The following is a 12,996-nucleotide window of genomic DNA, read 5'->3' on the forward strand; positions in this document are numbered from 1 at the left end:
ATAATTTGTTTCATATTATTTTTCCACCAATTTTCCTATCGTTCCTATGGCAGCTGTATGATATAGTCGTCCGATTTCGATAAAATTTAATTCAAAATTCAAAGCTAATTAAAAAATGTTATTTCCAAGCTTAGGAGGTTATATGCTAAAAAACACCAAAGATATAATTTTGTTGTCCGATTATTCCTATGGGAGCTATACGATATAGTAGTCCGATCCGTCTGGTTCCGACTTATATACTACCTGAAAGTTTCAGCTCGATAGCTTTAAAACTGAGAGACTAGTTTGCGTAGAAACGGACGGACAGACGGACATGGCTAGATCGACTCGTCTACTCATGCTGATCAAGAATATGTCTACTTTATGGGGTCGGAAACGTCTCCTTCACTGCGTTGCAAACTTCTGACTGAAATCAATATACCCTCTGCAAGGGTATAAAAATGTAAGCATTTCGTCAGCCATTTCAAAAAATTGTACGGCGACAAAAATAAGTTGGCGATTCGCATAGATCAATAGCCAGCGCTGAAAGCACAGGTTTCTAAAATAATTAAAAGAAGTCATAAGGAGCACAGAGTTCAATGATTCATCGATCGTCGATACACCCCCACCACCCAGAAAGAATAATGCAGGTTCTTCCTTTTTATGAGGAGCATTTGCAGTTATCTTACTCGCTTTTTTATTTAAATAGTATTAAAGTATTTTATGTTTTATATCCATATGTATATGCATTCGGTTTTTATTTAGCTTGTACGAAAAATTTCAGGGGATGAAAAGCGAAGTGGAAAAATAAGTAAGAGAGCGAATGAAGATTCCCGGGATCAGTAGGGAGTAATCCTAACGCGCAAGCCTGGACATACACACACAAACTTATACGCTAACGGTGCCCTTAGTGACATTCTTTGGATTCGATGTGAAAAATGATCAGCAATAATACCGACATATTACAAAGAGAGTGAGAGAGGGTCGCCTACATATAGAGTGACAGTGGAAAACTCAATCTGAATAAGAAGACTTTTTGATGAAGCGTGCGATTTGTATATCATATTTAACTTTAATTAATTTTCTCCCAATTCCCGAAGTCTTTATATGAAAATTCAACCACTGCGTCTGGTATTCACGAATCGGCCATTTTGATTTTTTCCCTTACACCATATAAAAATAGAGCATCGTGGATCTCCAAGTAGTTCACGTATATAAACATACTTATATAGACATTTATTTATATTGGTTGGTATTTTTCGTACTTGGCTTACTTTACTCTCCCTTCCTTTGCTACCCTCCGACCGGTTGATAAATAAAAATCTTCTCTCACTCTATTATATAAAACATTTGCCTGCATTTATGTATTAATATACATAAACAGTCGGTTTTGTAAATATTGCTGTACAAAAAAATAAAAAAAAATGTCTGCGTCACCTTGCGTTGTTCTGTTTTTGGTAATTATTCTCGCTTCAATTTTGTTTGGGTTTGCTGCATTTGTAGTTTTGGTCGCTTATAATTAAGGTTGCCAATATTTTTTTTTAAATTTTGTTCAAAGCTAAGGATTGATTTTATTTTTTACCGGACATTTTATAGTTGTGTTTTCCTTTTATTTGTATCGTATAAACCAAAAAATTTTAAATATAATAATGCAGAAATTTATATTTTTGTTGTAGTTCAGTAACTATTTGCGTTTTTGACAATTTTAAGTATATGCATTTTAACTCGTTCCATTTCTTCTTGTACACACAAAAAACCTCAAGTGCTTTATTGGCCGTCGGTTTTTTTCCATAAATGTAAATATTATTAATTACTTTTTATGTTAGTTCATTTACGGTTTTCTCTTATCAATTTTTTTCCTGTTGTTATAGTTGTTGCTGTGTGTGTTGTGGTTGATGGGGGTGTATGTGTTGATTTATGGTCCTAGTACCCGCAAGTAATCAGATAATCTCCAAGTTTCTCTACGACGGACGCGGCCTGTTGGGGCTGTACAGGATCTTCATAGATAGAAACAATCACGGCTGCAAAAGATAATAGAAGTGTATAAGGTATGGATTAGTCAATCAATTGGAAACAACCTGAATTTATTGAGATGTAGTACAAAAAAAGCCGATTGAAAACATTATTCAATCAATTTTAAAATCATACTAATGGTCTTTAAAGTTTATGATTATGCCTATTTAATTTAAAATACCATGAATTTCCTAAAATACGGTTTTTTAAATAAAGAATAAATTCTTATACTTTGATGTGTTGACAATGTTCCCAAATAGCGAGGAAAAAGCAGCAAAAAAATAAAATTTAACAGTTTTTTTTTTAGCTAGAAATGATGAAAAATATATCAATGAAGAGCCCGTGACCGGGAAACGAGAGCCAACCCGGATGACAAGCCTCCAGATAAGTGCCTTATACATTAATCAAGTGAGCTGAAAAATGGTTGACACTGGTAGTTTTTGTACTGAAACGAAACAGCAGTGCAACAACTCTCCGCTCGGTCGAATAAAATCGAAGCGTGAAACTAGACAGAGCTCACCCGGTGGTCGATAAAGCGGGTCCGCATGAAAAACGTATGTAAATTTGTAATCTCACCCGCCAATACTGTGCGTGCACCAAAATGTGAAGGCATTTGAAACATATAAAAATGTGTTTTGGCTTTAAAGTGTATCACTAATTCGCACTGTTTCCCTTTACGTTTTTAATATAGGTGGCCTCGATTTGGGAAGCCATTTTTTATTCTTAAGATGATATATTTATTTCACAATTTGCTTAAATCGTTAAGGAAAATTTGTTTTTTTTTTTATTTTCAAAATTTGTTTAATAAATTTAAATTTTTTATTCAGGCTGGGCTCTACAATTTTATTTATTTTTTATTTTTTTTTTAACCCCATAAAGTAGCCGAGTCGATCTAGCCATGTCTGTCTGTCCGTCTGTCTGTCCGGATGAACGCTGAAATCTCGGAAACTATAAGAGCTATTGAGATTTGGCGTGCAGATTCCTGAGCTTCTTACGCAGCGCAAGTTTGTTTCAGCAGAGTGCCACGCCCACTCTAACGCCCACAAACCGCCCAAAACTGTGGCTCCTACAGTTTTGATGCTAGAATAAAAATTTTAGCTGAAATGTATTGTTCTCATCAACACCTAAAAAAAGTTTGCCACGCCCACTTTAACGCTCACAAACCGCCCAAACCTGTGACGCCCACAATTTTCATGCTAGAGAAAAATTTTAACTGAAATGTATTGGTCTCGTCAATACCTATCGATTGATCCAAAAAAAAATGCCACGCCCACTCTAACGCCCATAACGCTTAAATCTGTCTACCGCCGGTAGGTGGCGCATTTTAATCTCGCTTTGCTGCTTGCATATCTCCTATTAGCTGAGTAACGGGTATCTGATAGTCGAGGTACTCGACTATACCGTTCTTCCTTGTTTTACCTGAAGATGTATAAAATCATATACCTCATATAAATCACAGTATTTTTAAGTTTTTTAAGCCTTTTCTTTAAGTGGTGTTGCTTTTGTTGCCGCATAACTTTGCTACTTCTTTGATAAATGTGTCGAAGTTTTAAGAACCAAGTTTTAAGCCCATAGTGGGCGTAACCACTTTTATTTTTGTTAATAGATACATGACCCTACTTACCCTAACAAACAGAATAAAAATATTGAAATAAAAATTTGCATTTTGTAGAACAAAGAAAAATTTCCTACACATTGGTGCTATTTTTTTTTGTCGCAGCTGTGTATTCTTAAGTAAATCTTTTAAACAGACTTATACAAAAACAATATTTATGTCTTCTTTTTTGTGATCTAGGGGTCAAACTCTACAACGAACAACCATCATCCTTCTTGGACCATTTTTGCTGTAATAAAGTGTTACCATTGAAATGTGTCTTTAATGACCGAATTCGGGTCATCAGAAATCGAGATTAATAATTCAAATGACCCAGATATAGGCACTTAAAAAATGGACACCAAAAAATTATATTTTTCCCTTTTATAATCAGGGAACTTAACTTTACCGGAATAACATTTGACGATTTTATTTTGTAAGCTGGTGTAATTTTTGAAGTCTTTTATCATCTCCAATGAGGATTTCAAAGTAGCTTACCTTGTGTTGTCTTCATGCAGTGCACTCCGCTCCGGCCGAGCTTAGCGCGTACCACGCGGTCCGTGCCGGAGAGGTAAATGTACCGTTGGCCGGCGAGTGTTACGCCGTTGCTAGTCAGCCCGTCCTGCTGGTCGAATCCGCTGATTAGTTTGGAAAGTTCCTCTTTTGTCACCTGCAAGATGGGATAGATTTAAGTTATGAAGTCATGAACTATTGCCAAATTGTGGTTTACATAATTTTTTTGCAGCTTGTTTTTTCCAAAGACAAACCTTGTTTCTTTTTAATGAAAAAAATTTACACTTAAAAAAACGTTTCGACGATACCAGCCCAATTCTATTACCTTTTAAGTTAACACTGTGATGCGCTATGATGTTTACCGCAAATCACCTTTCTTTCCTGCTAAGAAAATTTTGTTTTCTCGGCTGCCTCCACATTGGCTTCCACATCTAGCTCTGACAGGGACTCAGGGCCGGTTTCTCGGACAGGTAAAATGCCTCATAGAGAAATTTTGTTTTCTCGAGTGTCTTTGTGAGAGCTACACTTAGCGTCATATCTCTGCGTACAGTGCAAATAATGTTTATTTTGTAAAAATACTATGATTTTTTGTGTGGCTAGACGAAGCAATTGCCTTTCACCTTTTCATATGCGAATATCCGAAAAATTATAAAAAAAAAATCTGTATACATGAGAAAATAGCTTTATATTTTAAAGATAAATCGAAAGAAAAGAGTTCAATTTGCAGTTTCCAAGCCTCCAGAGTTCTGGAAAACCGTAATTTGTTTGCACACGAAAGCAAGTTTTACATATGGAATTAAAGGAAAGAAATTATTCTGGCGCAAGAGCGGAGAAGTCATCAAAAAGAAAAGCTTACTTTCAACTGTGAAACAGGGAAGAGGAAATTATTAATGGAAATTAAATTATGCTATGGGGGTGTATGTATTATCATCGATAATATTATGGACCATAAGATAAACGAGGGCAGTCCGATAAGTACTTAGCCTCACCGCCCGATGGCGTCACTATCGCAAGAGAAATTTACTATCGTGTAGTACATTCTCGAAGACGGTCTCGTAGTTTTGATTTGACTGCATGTGGAATCGGACGTGTCCGCGGATTTTAGGAAAATGGAGAAAGAGTAATATCGGTCTGTGATTCGATTCTTGTTTTTGGAAGGGAAATCGCGCAGCGAAATCAAAAAGCGCTTGGATGCTGTGTACGGTGACTCTTCTCCTTCGATGGCGACCGTCAAAAATTGGTTTAACGAGTTTCAACGTGGTTGCTCGTCGGTTTTTGATGAGCCACGCCCAGGTGCCCCGAAAACGGTTACCATGGAGGATAACGTGACACAAATCCACGATCTCGTATTGGCAGACCGCCGGTTGAAATTATGCAAGATAGCAGAGACAGTAGGCATGTCAAAAGACCGCGTGGGTCATATCCTGCATGAAATTTTGGGATGAGAAAGCTGTCGCCGAGATGGGTGCCGCGTTTGCCCACTCCGGACAACAAACGCAACCGAATGAGTTTCTGCGTCGTTTCGTGACCGTCGACGAAACATGGGTCCACTGGTACACACCAGAGACCAAGGAACAGTCGAAGCAGTGGATTTAACCCGTTAACCTGCTCCGAAGAAGGCGAAGACTTTCCCATCGGCCAAAAAGGTGATGGCCACCGTTTTTTGGGACTCACAAGGTGTGATCTACATCGACTACCTGGAGAAGGGCAAAACGGTCACAGGGCTGTACTATGCCGAATTATTGGGCCGATTCGCCGCCGAATTTGGCGAAGAAAAAAGTGCTCTTCCATCATAACAACGCACCGGCTCACACTTCCGCCCTCGACAAGGCCAAATTGGTCGAATTGGGCTACGAACTGCTACCCCATCCACCATATTCTCCAGATTTGGCCCCGTGTGACTTCATTTTGTTTTCAAACTTGAAAGTCACTCGCTGGACAGAAATCGGAATCGAATGAGGAGGTCGTCGCCGCCACAGAGGCCTATTTTGCAGACCTCCAGAAAACGTATTTTTCAGACGGGTTAAAGAAGTTGGAGCGTTGGAGTTGAAATCGCCACTTTTCCAAAATTTTCGGTTTTCTTTTGGAGGCTAAATACTTATCGGACCACCCTCGTATATCAAACTGTTGATGGATAATTTGATCCTAAGTGCAACAAAGATGGAATTACAGAACAAGTTTTAATTCCAACAAGATAAAGATTCCAAACATACAGCCCATACTATATCAAGCTGTACGCGAACTTTTGAACACATGTTATTTTAAAAGGTTTGGGGGAAACACGAATTAAAGAAGTATTAAAGACAATATAATTGTTTTAAATTATAGAACAAGAAGGCGATTACTGTGACAATCCACACAAAAAATAATACTTTTTTGTATCACTCCTATCCCAAGATTTGTACACTCGAAGTTACACAGAGATATGACGCTGAGTGAAACTCTGACGGTACTGCCTGTTAATTCTATTTCGGTTCGATAAAATGACAGCTATTTTTACAAAGCCTTCTAAGGGACGTTTTCTCGAGTGCCACCTAAAATTTCTCGAACAGATAAAATCCCTGCTAAGGAAATTTGGTTTTCTCGGACGCCAATGTGAGAGCTAACTCTGACGGACACAGGCTCCGAGCTAAGTATTTTTCGGCTCCTTGAAATGACAGCTGATTTTATGAAGCCTACTAAGATTACATCACTGTAGACGGCAGTCCACATAGTGGCGAAGCGCAAGAAAGAAATAAATATACTATCTACATTTTTAGCATTTGGCACGCTGAAATTTAATATACCTGTGTTTTTCTCATTTGGCACGCTGAAATTTAATATACCTGTGTTTTTCTCATTCAACACGCTTTATCAAAATCGTACAGCTAAACACAGGTATATTAAATTGAAGCGTGCCGAACATAAAGAATTTAGAAAGTGTGTTTATTTAATAAATCGTATAATACATTTTCGTCACAAATATTGATCGTCAAGAGGTGTTTTTGTTTGATTTTTTAATCTCAAAGAAATAACCAACGCAATTTTGTGATTAACAGCACTCAACACTAACAGAGTCGAGAAAACCAATGTGCTTTTACGACAAGTTTATCTGATCCTTAACTTTTTCGAAAACAAAGAAGACTCGAGAAACCGGCCCTTATTAACTTTTAGAACAAAAGAAAAACCATCATTGTACGTTTACTATATAAAGATAAACCCATTAGGGTCGCTGCCAAAATAAATTTAAAAAATAATAACAGCGAGCTATGTATGTAGATCAGATCGACTCGTGATTTAAAAAAAAAAACAAGGAAGAACGCTATAGTCGAGTACCTCGACTATCAGATACCCGTTACTCAGATAAAGGGACCAAAAGGAAATGGAGATAAGCAAGCAGCAAACCGAGATTAAAATAAGCCACCTACCGGCGGTAGACTGATTTAATTCGTTATGGGCGTTACAGTGGGCGTGTCAAATTTTTTTTGGATCAATCGATAGGTATTGACGAGACCAATACATTTCAGTTAAAATTTGTATTCCAGCATCAAAACTGTAGGAGCCACAGTTTTGGGCGGTTTGTGGGCGTAAGAGTGGGCGTGGCACATTGCTGAAACAAACTTGCGCTGCGTAAGAAGCTCTGGAATCTGCACGCCAAATTTCAATAGCCTAGCTCTTATAGTTTCCGAGATCTCAGCGTTCATCCGGACAGAACCCCCACAAATCGCCCAAACCTGTGACGCCCACAGTTTTCATGCTAGATTTTAACTGAAATGTATTGGTCTCATCAATACCTATCGATTGATCCAAAAAAAAAATTTGCCACGCCCACTCTAACGCCCATAACGCTTAAGTCTGTCTACCGCCGGTAGGTGGCGTATTTTAATCTCGCTTTGCTGCTTGCATATTTCCATTTCCCTTTGGTCTCTTTGGCTGAGTAACGGGTATCTGAAAGTCGAGGTACTCGACTATAGCGTTCTTCCTTGTTTTTTTTATACCATGCTACGGTATGGAAGCAATCGGTTGCAGAAACACATATTTATGTACAAAATAATATGATAATCGGGTTTGTATGCGCCAGCGGGGTTATAGAACCTTATAAAAATTACTACCCTTCACATACACATACATATTTTTATATAAGACTTATTATAAACTTGACAGATTCTACAGTATAGCTTTCAACTGTCCCATTGTAACAAGCTTACTTAATTAATTTAAATTTTTTAATGATAAAACAAGGGAGAACGCTATAACCGAGAGCTTCGTCTTTTAGACACCCGCTACTAAGCTAACCAACAAATAAAAGTGTTTTGTCTGTTGACCAATTTTAAAATAAAATTCCATGGAATTTTTTTTTTTGCGCTGCACGACTCTACCTCCTAGCGGATGGTAGATATACTATTGACCGTGGAAGCCCTTTCCTCACTTATTAACTTAGAATTTCAATCTTTTTAATAAAATTGCGATTGGGATGATTATTGAAATGTAGACAGGTATTGATCAATAAATTCTGTTTAAATTAACGCTTAAACTAAATCTTTAAAAATGTAGGCGCTAGGCGGACTTTAGCGTCATGAGCGATTGCTGGCGTTACAGTAGGCGTGGCACTCCGATAAAACAAACTTCTGCTGCTTAAAACCCCTCAATTTTGCTTCTGTCCAGATCTCAGCATTTATATGGACGGACATGGATAGATCGACTCAGCTAGTTACCCTGAGAAAGAATATAAACACACTTTCTAAATTTTTTACATTTGGCACGCTGCAATTCAATATGCCTTTAGAAAGTTTGTTTATTTAGTAGATTGTATAATACAGTTTCGTCACAAAAGGTGATGGTGCGATCTTCACTTGATTTTTTCCTCGTTAAGAGGTGTTTTTGTTTAATATCAGAAGTTTTTGTTTTAAGCATCAATCATATAATTAATATACTTTCTCAAAAGCTGTATAGTTCGAGTTTTTTATATGGAACTGTTGCTTGCAATTTAAATGATTCCATGACCCTAAAATAGCGTTTGGATACGCACATACAAAATTCAATGTTGTCCAAAGCTGAGGAATCTCAAGGGTTTAACCGAAATCGTTTTTGAAAAATAAAAAAAACTAAGAAATCTAAATTTAAAAAAGTTTGTTGATAATTTTTAACGTTGGTATTTAGACAAATCATGTTAGAAAGGAATACAAATTTTTTTAAAATACCTTTCTAACGACATATAGCACAAGGTTTAGCTTTAGTAGATCACAAGCTACGGGTGTACGAAACTGGCAAACAAATTAAATTGTTCATTTTGAGAAGTCCGCCAAAATCTTGTTTTGCGTATATCTTTTGAAAGGAGCATCAGATTTCAACAACTGAGGTGTCATTTGACGCGCATTTTAAGTGAGAACACAATTAGACTCGTGCATTTATCATTAACGGCCCCAACAGATCAAATTTTCTAAATTTTCACTTTTACACTTACTCCGCTCTTTCTCCCAAACCAATTGATTTTTAAAGTCTTGGTAAGCAACCCTTTTAGTCTTTGCGATACCTTTCGGTCGGACAGTAGATTTTCATTTATAGTAGTATTTATATTTATACTAGTTGCCTTCGCACACTCTCCATGTGCGCTTCGTCACTACGTGGGCTGCCGTCCAAAAGGTTTTTGCCGCCTGCCAAAAGGTGACACATCGAAATGCCTCTTAAGCTGTAGGCATCGAGAAGTTTCCATTGAGCGAGAAGCGCGTCGACTGAGAGAAAGAAAGGCGGAGAGCAGAGAAGAATAGTCGCACAAAGCCGGTTTTATAGACAGCTATACCAAAAACAGAGGTGCGCGCCGCATCGATCGCAAAAACTCCACAACTGCCAAAAAACGTTTGCAATCTCCTATAAAGGAAATTTTTAAAAGCATGTGCTTGCACAAACATAAAACGGATCCTGTCTTTAAAAGCCGGTTTTGCAAAAAAAAAAAAAAAATAAATAAAACAAAGACGTCTTTGATAAGCCTATAAAATTCGAAGTCTTAAAATAATTCCGGCTAGGCCCAAAGCTGCTGATTAATCGGGAGGGTAAAAGTGGATATTAACTACGATTTGTAAGATTTAAACTACTAATTGAGATTAATATTAGGTAACTTGGGAAATGCGAAATAAAGAAAATCAACAAAAGACGGATACGAGACTAGTAGTATAATGAAATTGATACCGAGTGCAAGAATGGGAAATTAAGAAAAGAAAGAGTAGAATGATGATGCAGGCAGCGAATCTTTGGTCAACCTTATTTTGTAAAAATTGGTTTCTAATCTAATGGGACCCACGACACTGGGAGAAAAAGTCGGCAGTCTACAAACAAAGCACAAGGGAGTGAAAACGCGCACAAGAGAGTCGACAGGAAGTTACACACGCATACGAAAAAGGCAAAAACGTGGCGCGCATACTAAAAATGCTCGAGTGTTCATTCGCATTAAGAGGTAAAACAGACTTAACTCGAATCAACTCAATCTACGCTGGTGACGCGGCATCGCCTGCTCAATATATTTTCTGTACTTCTATTATTTTAACTCCGATAAAGAGCATTTATTTTGAACGGTAGAGGAAGCAAGCAGAATCAGCGACAGCAACAAAGCAGAAAAGCCTGCACTAATAATTGAGTGCGATAAATGCGAGCGATAACGAAGGGGTGGGGCTACAGACTGCATTATCAGGAAGCAGTGTTGCACTGCGCTCTATACATTAAAGCCAGCTGCTGATATCAGATTTCTGTCTCCCAGAGTAATCACCTAAAATCGAAATGGAACCTGAGTCATCGATAAACAGAAATATACCAGTCACTAGCCAGATGTTTGGCCTATTCCTCCGACTACGATTAGGACCGTACGAGTGGCTTGCAGCACGATCACCCAAACTCTTCTGAATTGGGGACGTGGGTGAGTGGGAGAGCGGGCCTGCGCAGGAGCTCTGCAGGGGGTGAAACTGGCGAGGGTTAAGTGTTCTTTATCAAGCGAAAGTAATCATGGCGGCCGAGAGAGGGAGACAGCATGAGTCACACCCTTGAACTTGCGAAAATTCATTGTCAACTTGCCGTTATACGCTGGCCGCTTTCTATCCGTATTCCAAACGCATTCCGTACTCACCTCGAAACCATTAGACTGCGCCCATATGTTTCCATCGTGGCCGGCGATGCACGCCTTGGTCACGCACTGCGAGGCCAGAAGTTGGTTGTCCACATAATCTTGCCAGCTCATGGTGTTTTTTTTTTCGTGGGTGAGGATTAAGTTGTATTGATATGACCTGAATGTTAGCTGGATCGCTGCCTTACCGCACGTCGAGTCGCACTTTCGTTTCGGGGGTCACACGAAGTTGGCAAATAGACAAAGAAAAATCTGCAACGCCGACGATTTTTTATTGTATTAAATTACTTTTAACTGCAACGAGAGAGGTAGACAGAATTAACATTTATAGAATCGCATTCGACAATCTTCGACTTGAAAACGGTGCGCCATAGCCTCGTTAGCTTCTTTTCTCCGCCCTTGACAAATTATTGGGTGGCAGCGGCGACTTGAGTAAGGATTTTCAAACGATTTGCTAGTATGTGCATATTTATATCCAAGTAACTATGATGCAGCGGAACCAAAGCCCAATTTTCCTCCTTTGAAAAAACTCACAAATACACACACTAAGCACAGCCACACGCACGGGGGATGAGACCAAGTCAGATAGAAACAGAAACCATATGCCAGCAGCTCCACACACTAATCAGACTCGCTGGGAAATCTCGAAACGTTCGAGGCTGATTTCCAAAGTCGAATGAGCGCAAAGCGGAATTATAAACCGATTTTGAATTTGAGAAAAATCCACTCAGACGAGAGAGTGCTGCAGGGGGCTGATCCGCTGCTGGTCCAAAGCACTCAATTCCAGACCGTGAGTCACCCGCTTACTCACCCACTTCATTTCTAAGAGTGAGAGCGAGCACTAGAGAGAGAAACAGCGCGACTGGGCTGGAGCGGGTATGTAAGCGAGACGGTCGTACGAGTCGGGCCGTTATTAATCAGCCGGCTGCGGACAATGCAAATGAGCGAGTGAGAGCACAAGATGACTCAACGGAGGTCCGCTCCTCTCCGGACACTTTTAGTGAGTGTTATGAATCGCCTCTTTTTTGGCCGGCATTGTCATAAATTAAAAATAGACTTTTATTTTAACGCCAATATGGAATTTCATTTATTATTATGAGCTGCCCCCGCACCAGCAAAATGTGTGCTAGCAGTGGCAGGTTGACAAAGAGAATCTAATGTGCTATACTGCACGGTTGAACTTTTCTGAACTTATCCCACTTCATTTATTGCACACTTATATACACACAAATCAGAACGCACAGCCAACGCAGTTGGCCAAGTTGCGCGTACAAATGTGGCCTTAACCCATTTAAGGCGTGCTCTCATCACGAAAGTAGTTTTATTCGAAATGTACTACATGTGTTTCTACATTGACTTTTCACTCACATACAGTATAACCAGGAAGAATATCTTTTTTAAAAGAACCTAACGGCACTCACACTGTTCACAGGCTGTAAAAATTCAGAGTGACGGAGGTGGAAAACCATCGATAGAAACATCGATGTTTTAAAATTTTTAAATCATCGATGTTTTTTTTCCGACATTCGATGTTTTTGTCACATCACCAATTTCAGAGAAACGGTGCGGAAGGTATGTAATACCCCTTCCCGTAGAGTCAATTCGTTCGAAACGGTTGGAATATATCCGATACACACAGGGCACATCCACCATCTAACATAACTCCACCATCGAACTAATGAAACTCCGACTCCAACAGATCACATCCACCATCTACCGTCCGATAACAGCTGATCTGGCTAATCGAACCTTCCATTTTCGATTGTTCCCTGTCATCGCTGTTTACGTTTTTGAAGTGAATGTTTCA

At 38.9% G+C, this 12,996-nt stretch overlaps 1 protein-coding gene across 4 annotated transcripts; it reads right to left on the bottom strand.

Annotated features, from left to right (window-relative positions):
• Window positions 1-1,567: 1,567 nt before the first annotated feature.
• Window positions 1,568-12,718, bottom strand: chic (profilin chic). Of its 4 annotated transcripts, none has more exons than XM_070999223.1 (4): window positions 12,611-12,718; window positions 11,193-11,483; window positions 4,085-4,256; window positions 1,568-2,000 (listed from the first exon to the last, which is right to left on the bottom strand). In XM_070999223.1, exons 2-4 carry the CDS (start codon window positions 11,301-11,303, stop codon window positions 1,903-1,905), a joined length of 381 nt encoding a protein of 126 aa, XP_070855324.1. In that variant the 5' UTR covers window positions 11,304-11,483; window positions 12,611-12,718; the 3' UTR covers window positions 1,568-1,902. The 4 variants fall into 4 exon arrangements, with proteins under 4 accessions (XP_070855324.1, XP_070855322.1, XP_070855321.1 ...); XM_070999221.1 differs by having other exon boundaries at window positions 12,558-12,613; XM_070999220.1 differs by lacking the exon at window positions 12,611-12,718 and adding an exon at window positions 11,724-11,858.
• Window positions 12,719-12,996: the final 278 nt, after the last annotated feature.

Source organism: Drosophila suzukii, unplaced genomic scaffold (assembly GCF_043229965.1).
Source record: "Drosophila suzukii unplaced genomic scaffold, CBGP_Dsuzu_IsoJpt1.0 scf_5, whole genome shotgun sequence".
In the NCBI taxonomy this organism is placed as follows: domain Eukaryota; kingdom Metazoa; phylum Arthropoda; class Insecta; order Diptera; family Drosophilidae; genus Drosophila; species Drosophila suzukii.

Excerpts from the sequence above, each read along its gene's own strand:
- chic (XM_070999223.1), bottom strand. The coding sequence starts at position 11,303 with ATGAGCTGGCAAGATTATGTGGACAACCAACTTCTGGCCTCGCAGTGC. Across the intron at positions 4,257-11,192 it reads CGCAGTCTAATGGTTTCGAG|GTGACAAAAGAGGAACTTTC; the intron begins GTGAGTACGGAA and ends CCCATCTTGCAG. Across the intron at positions 2,001-4,084 it reads CTGCATGAAGACAACACAAG|CCGTGATTGTTTCTATCTAT; the intron begins GTAAGCTACTTT and ends TATCTTTTGCAG.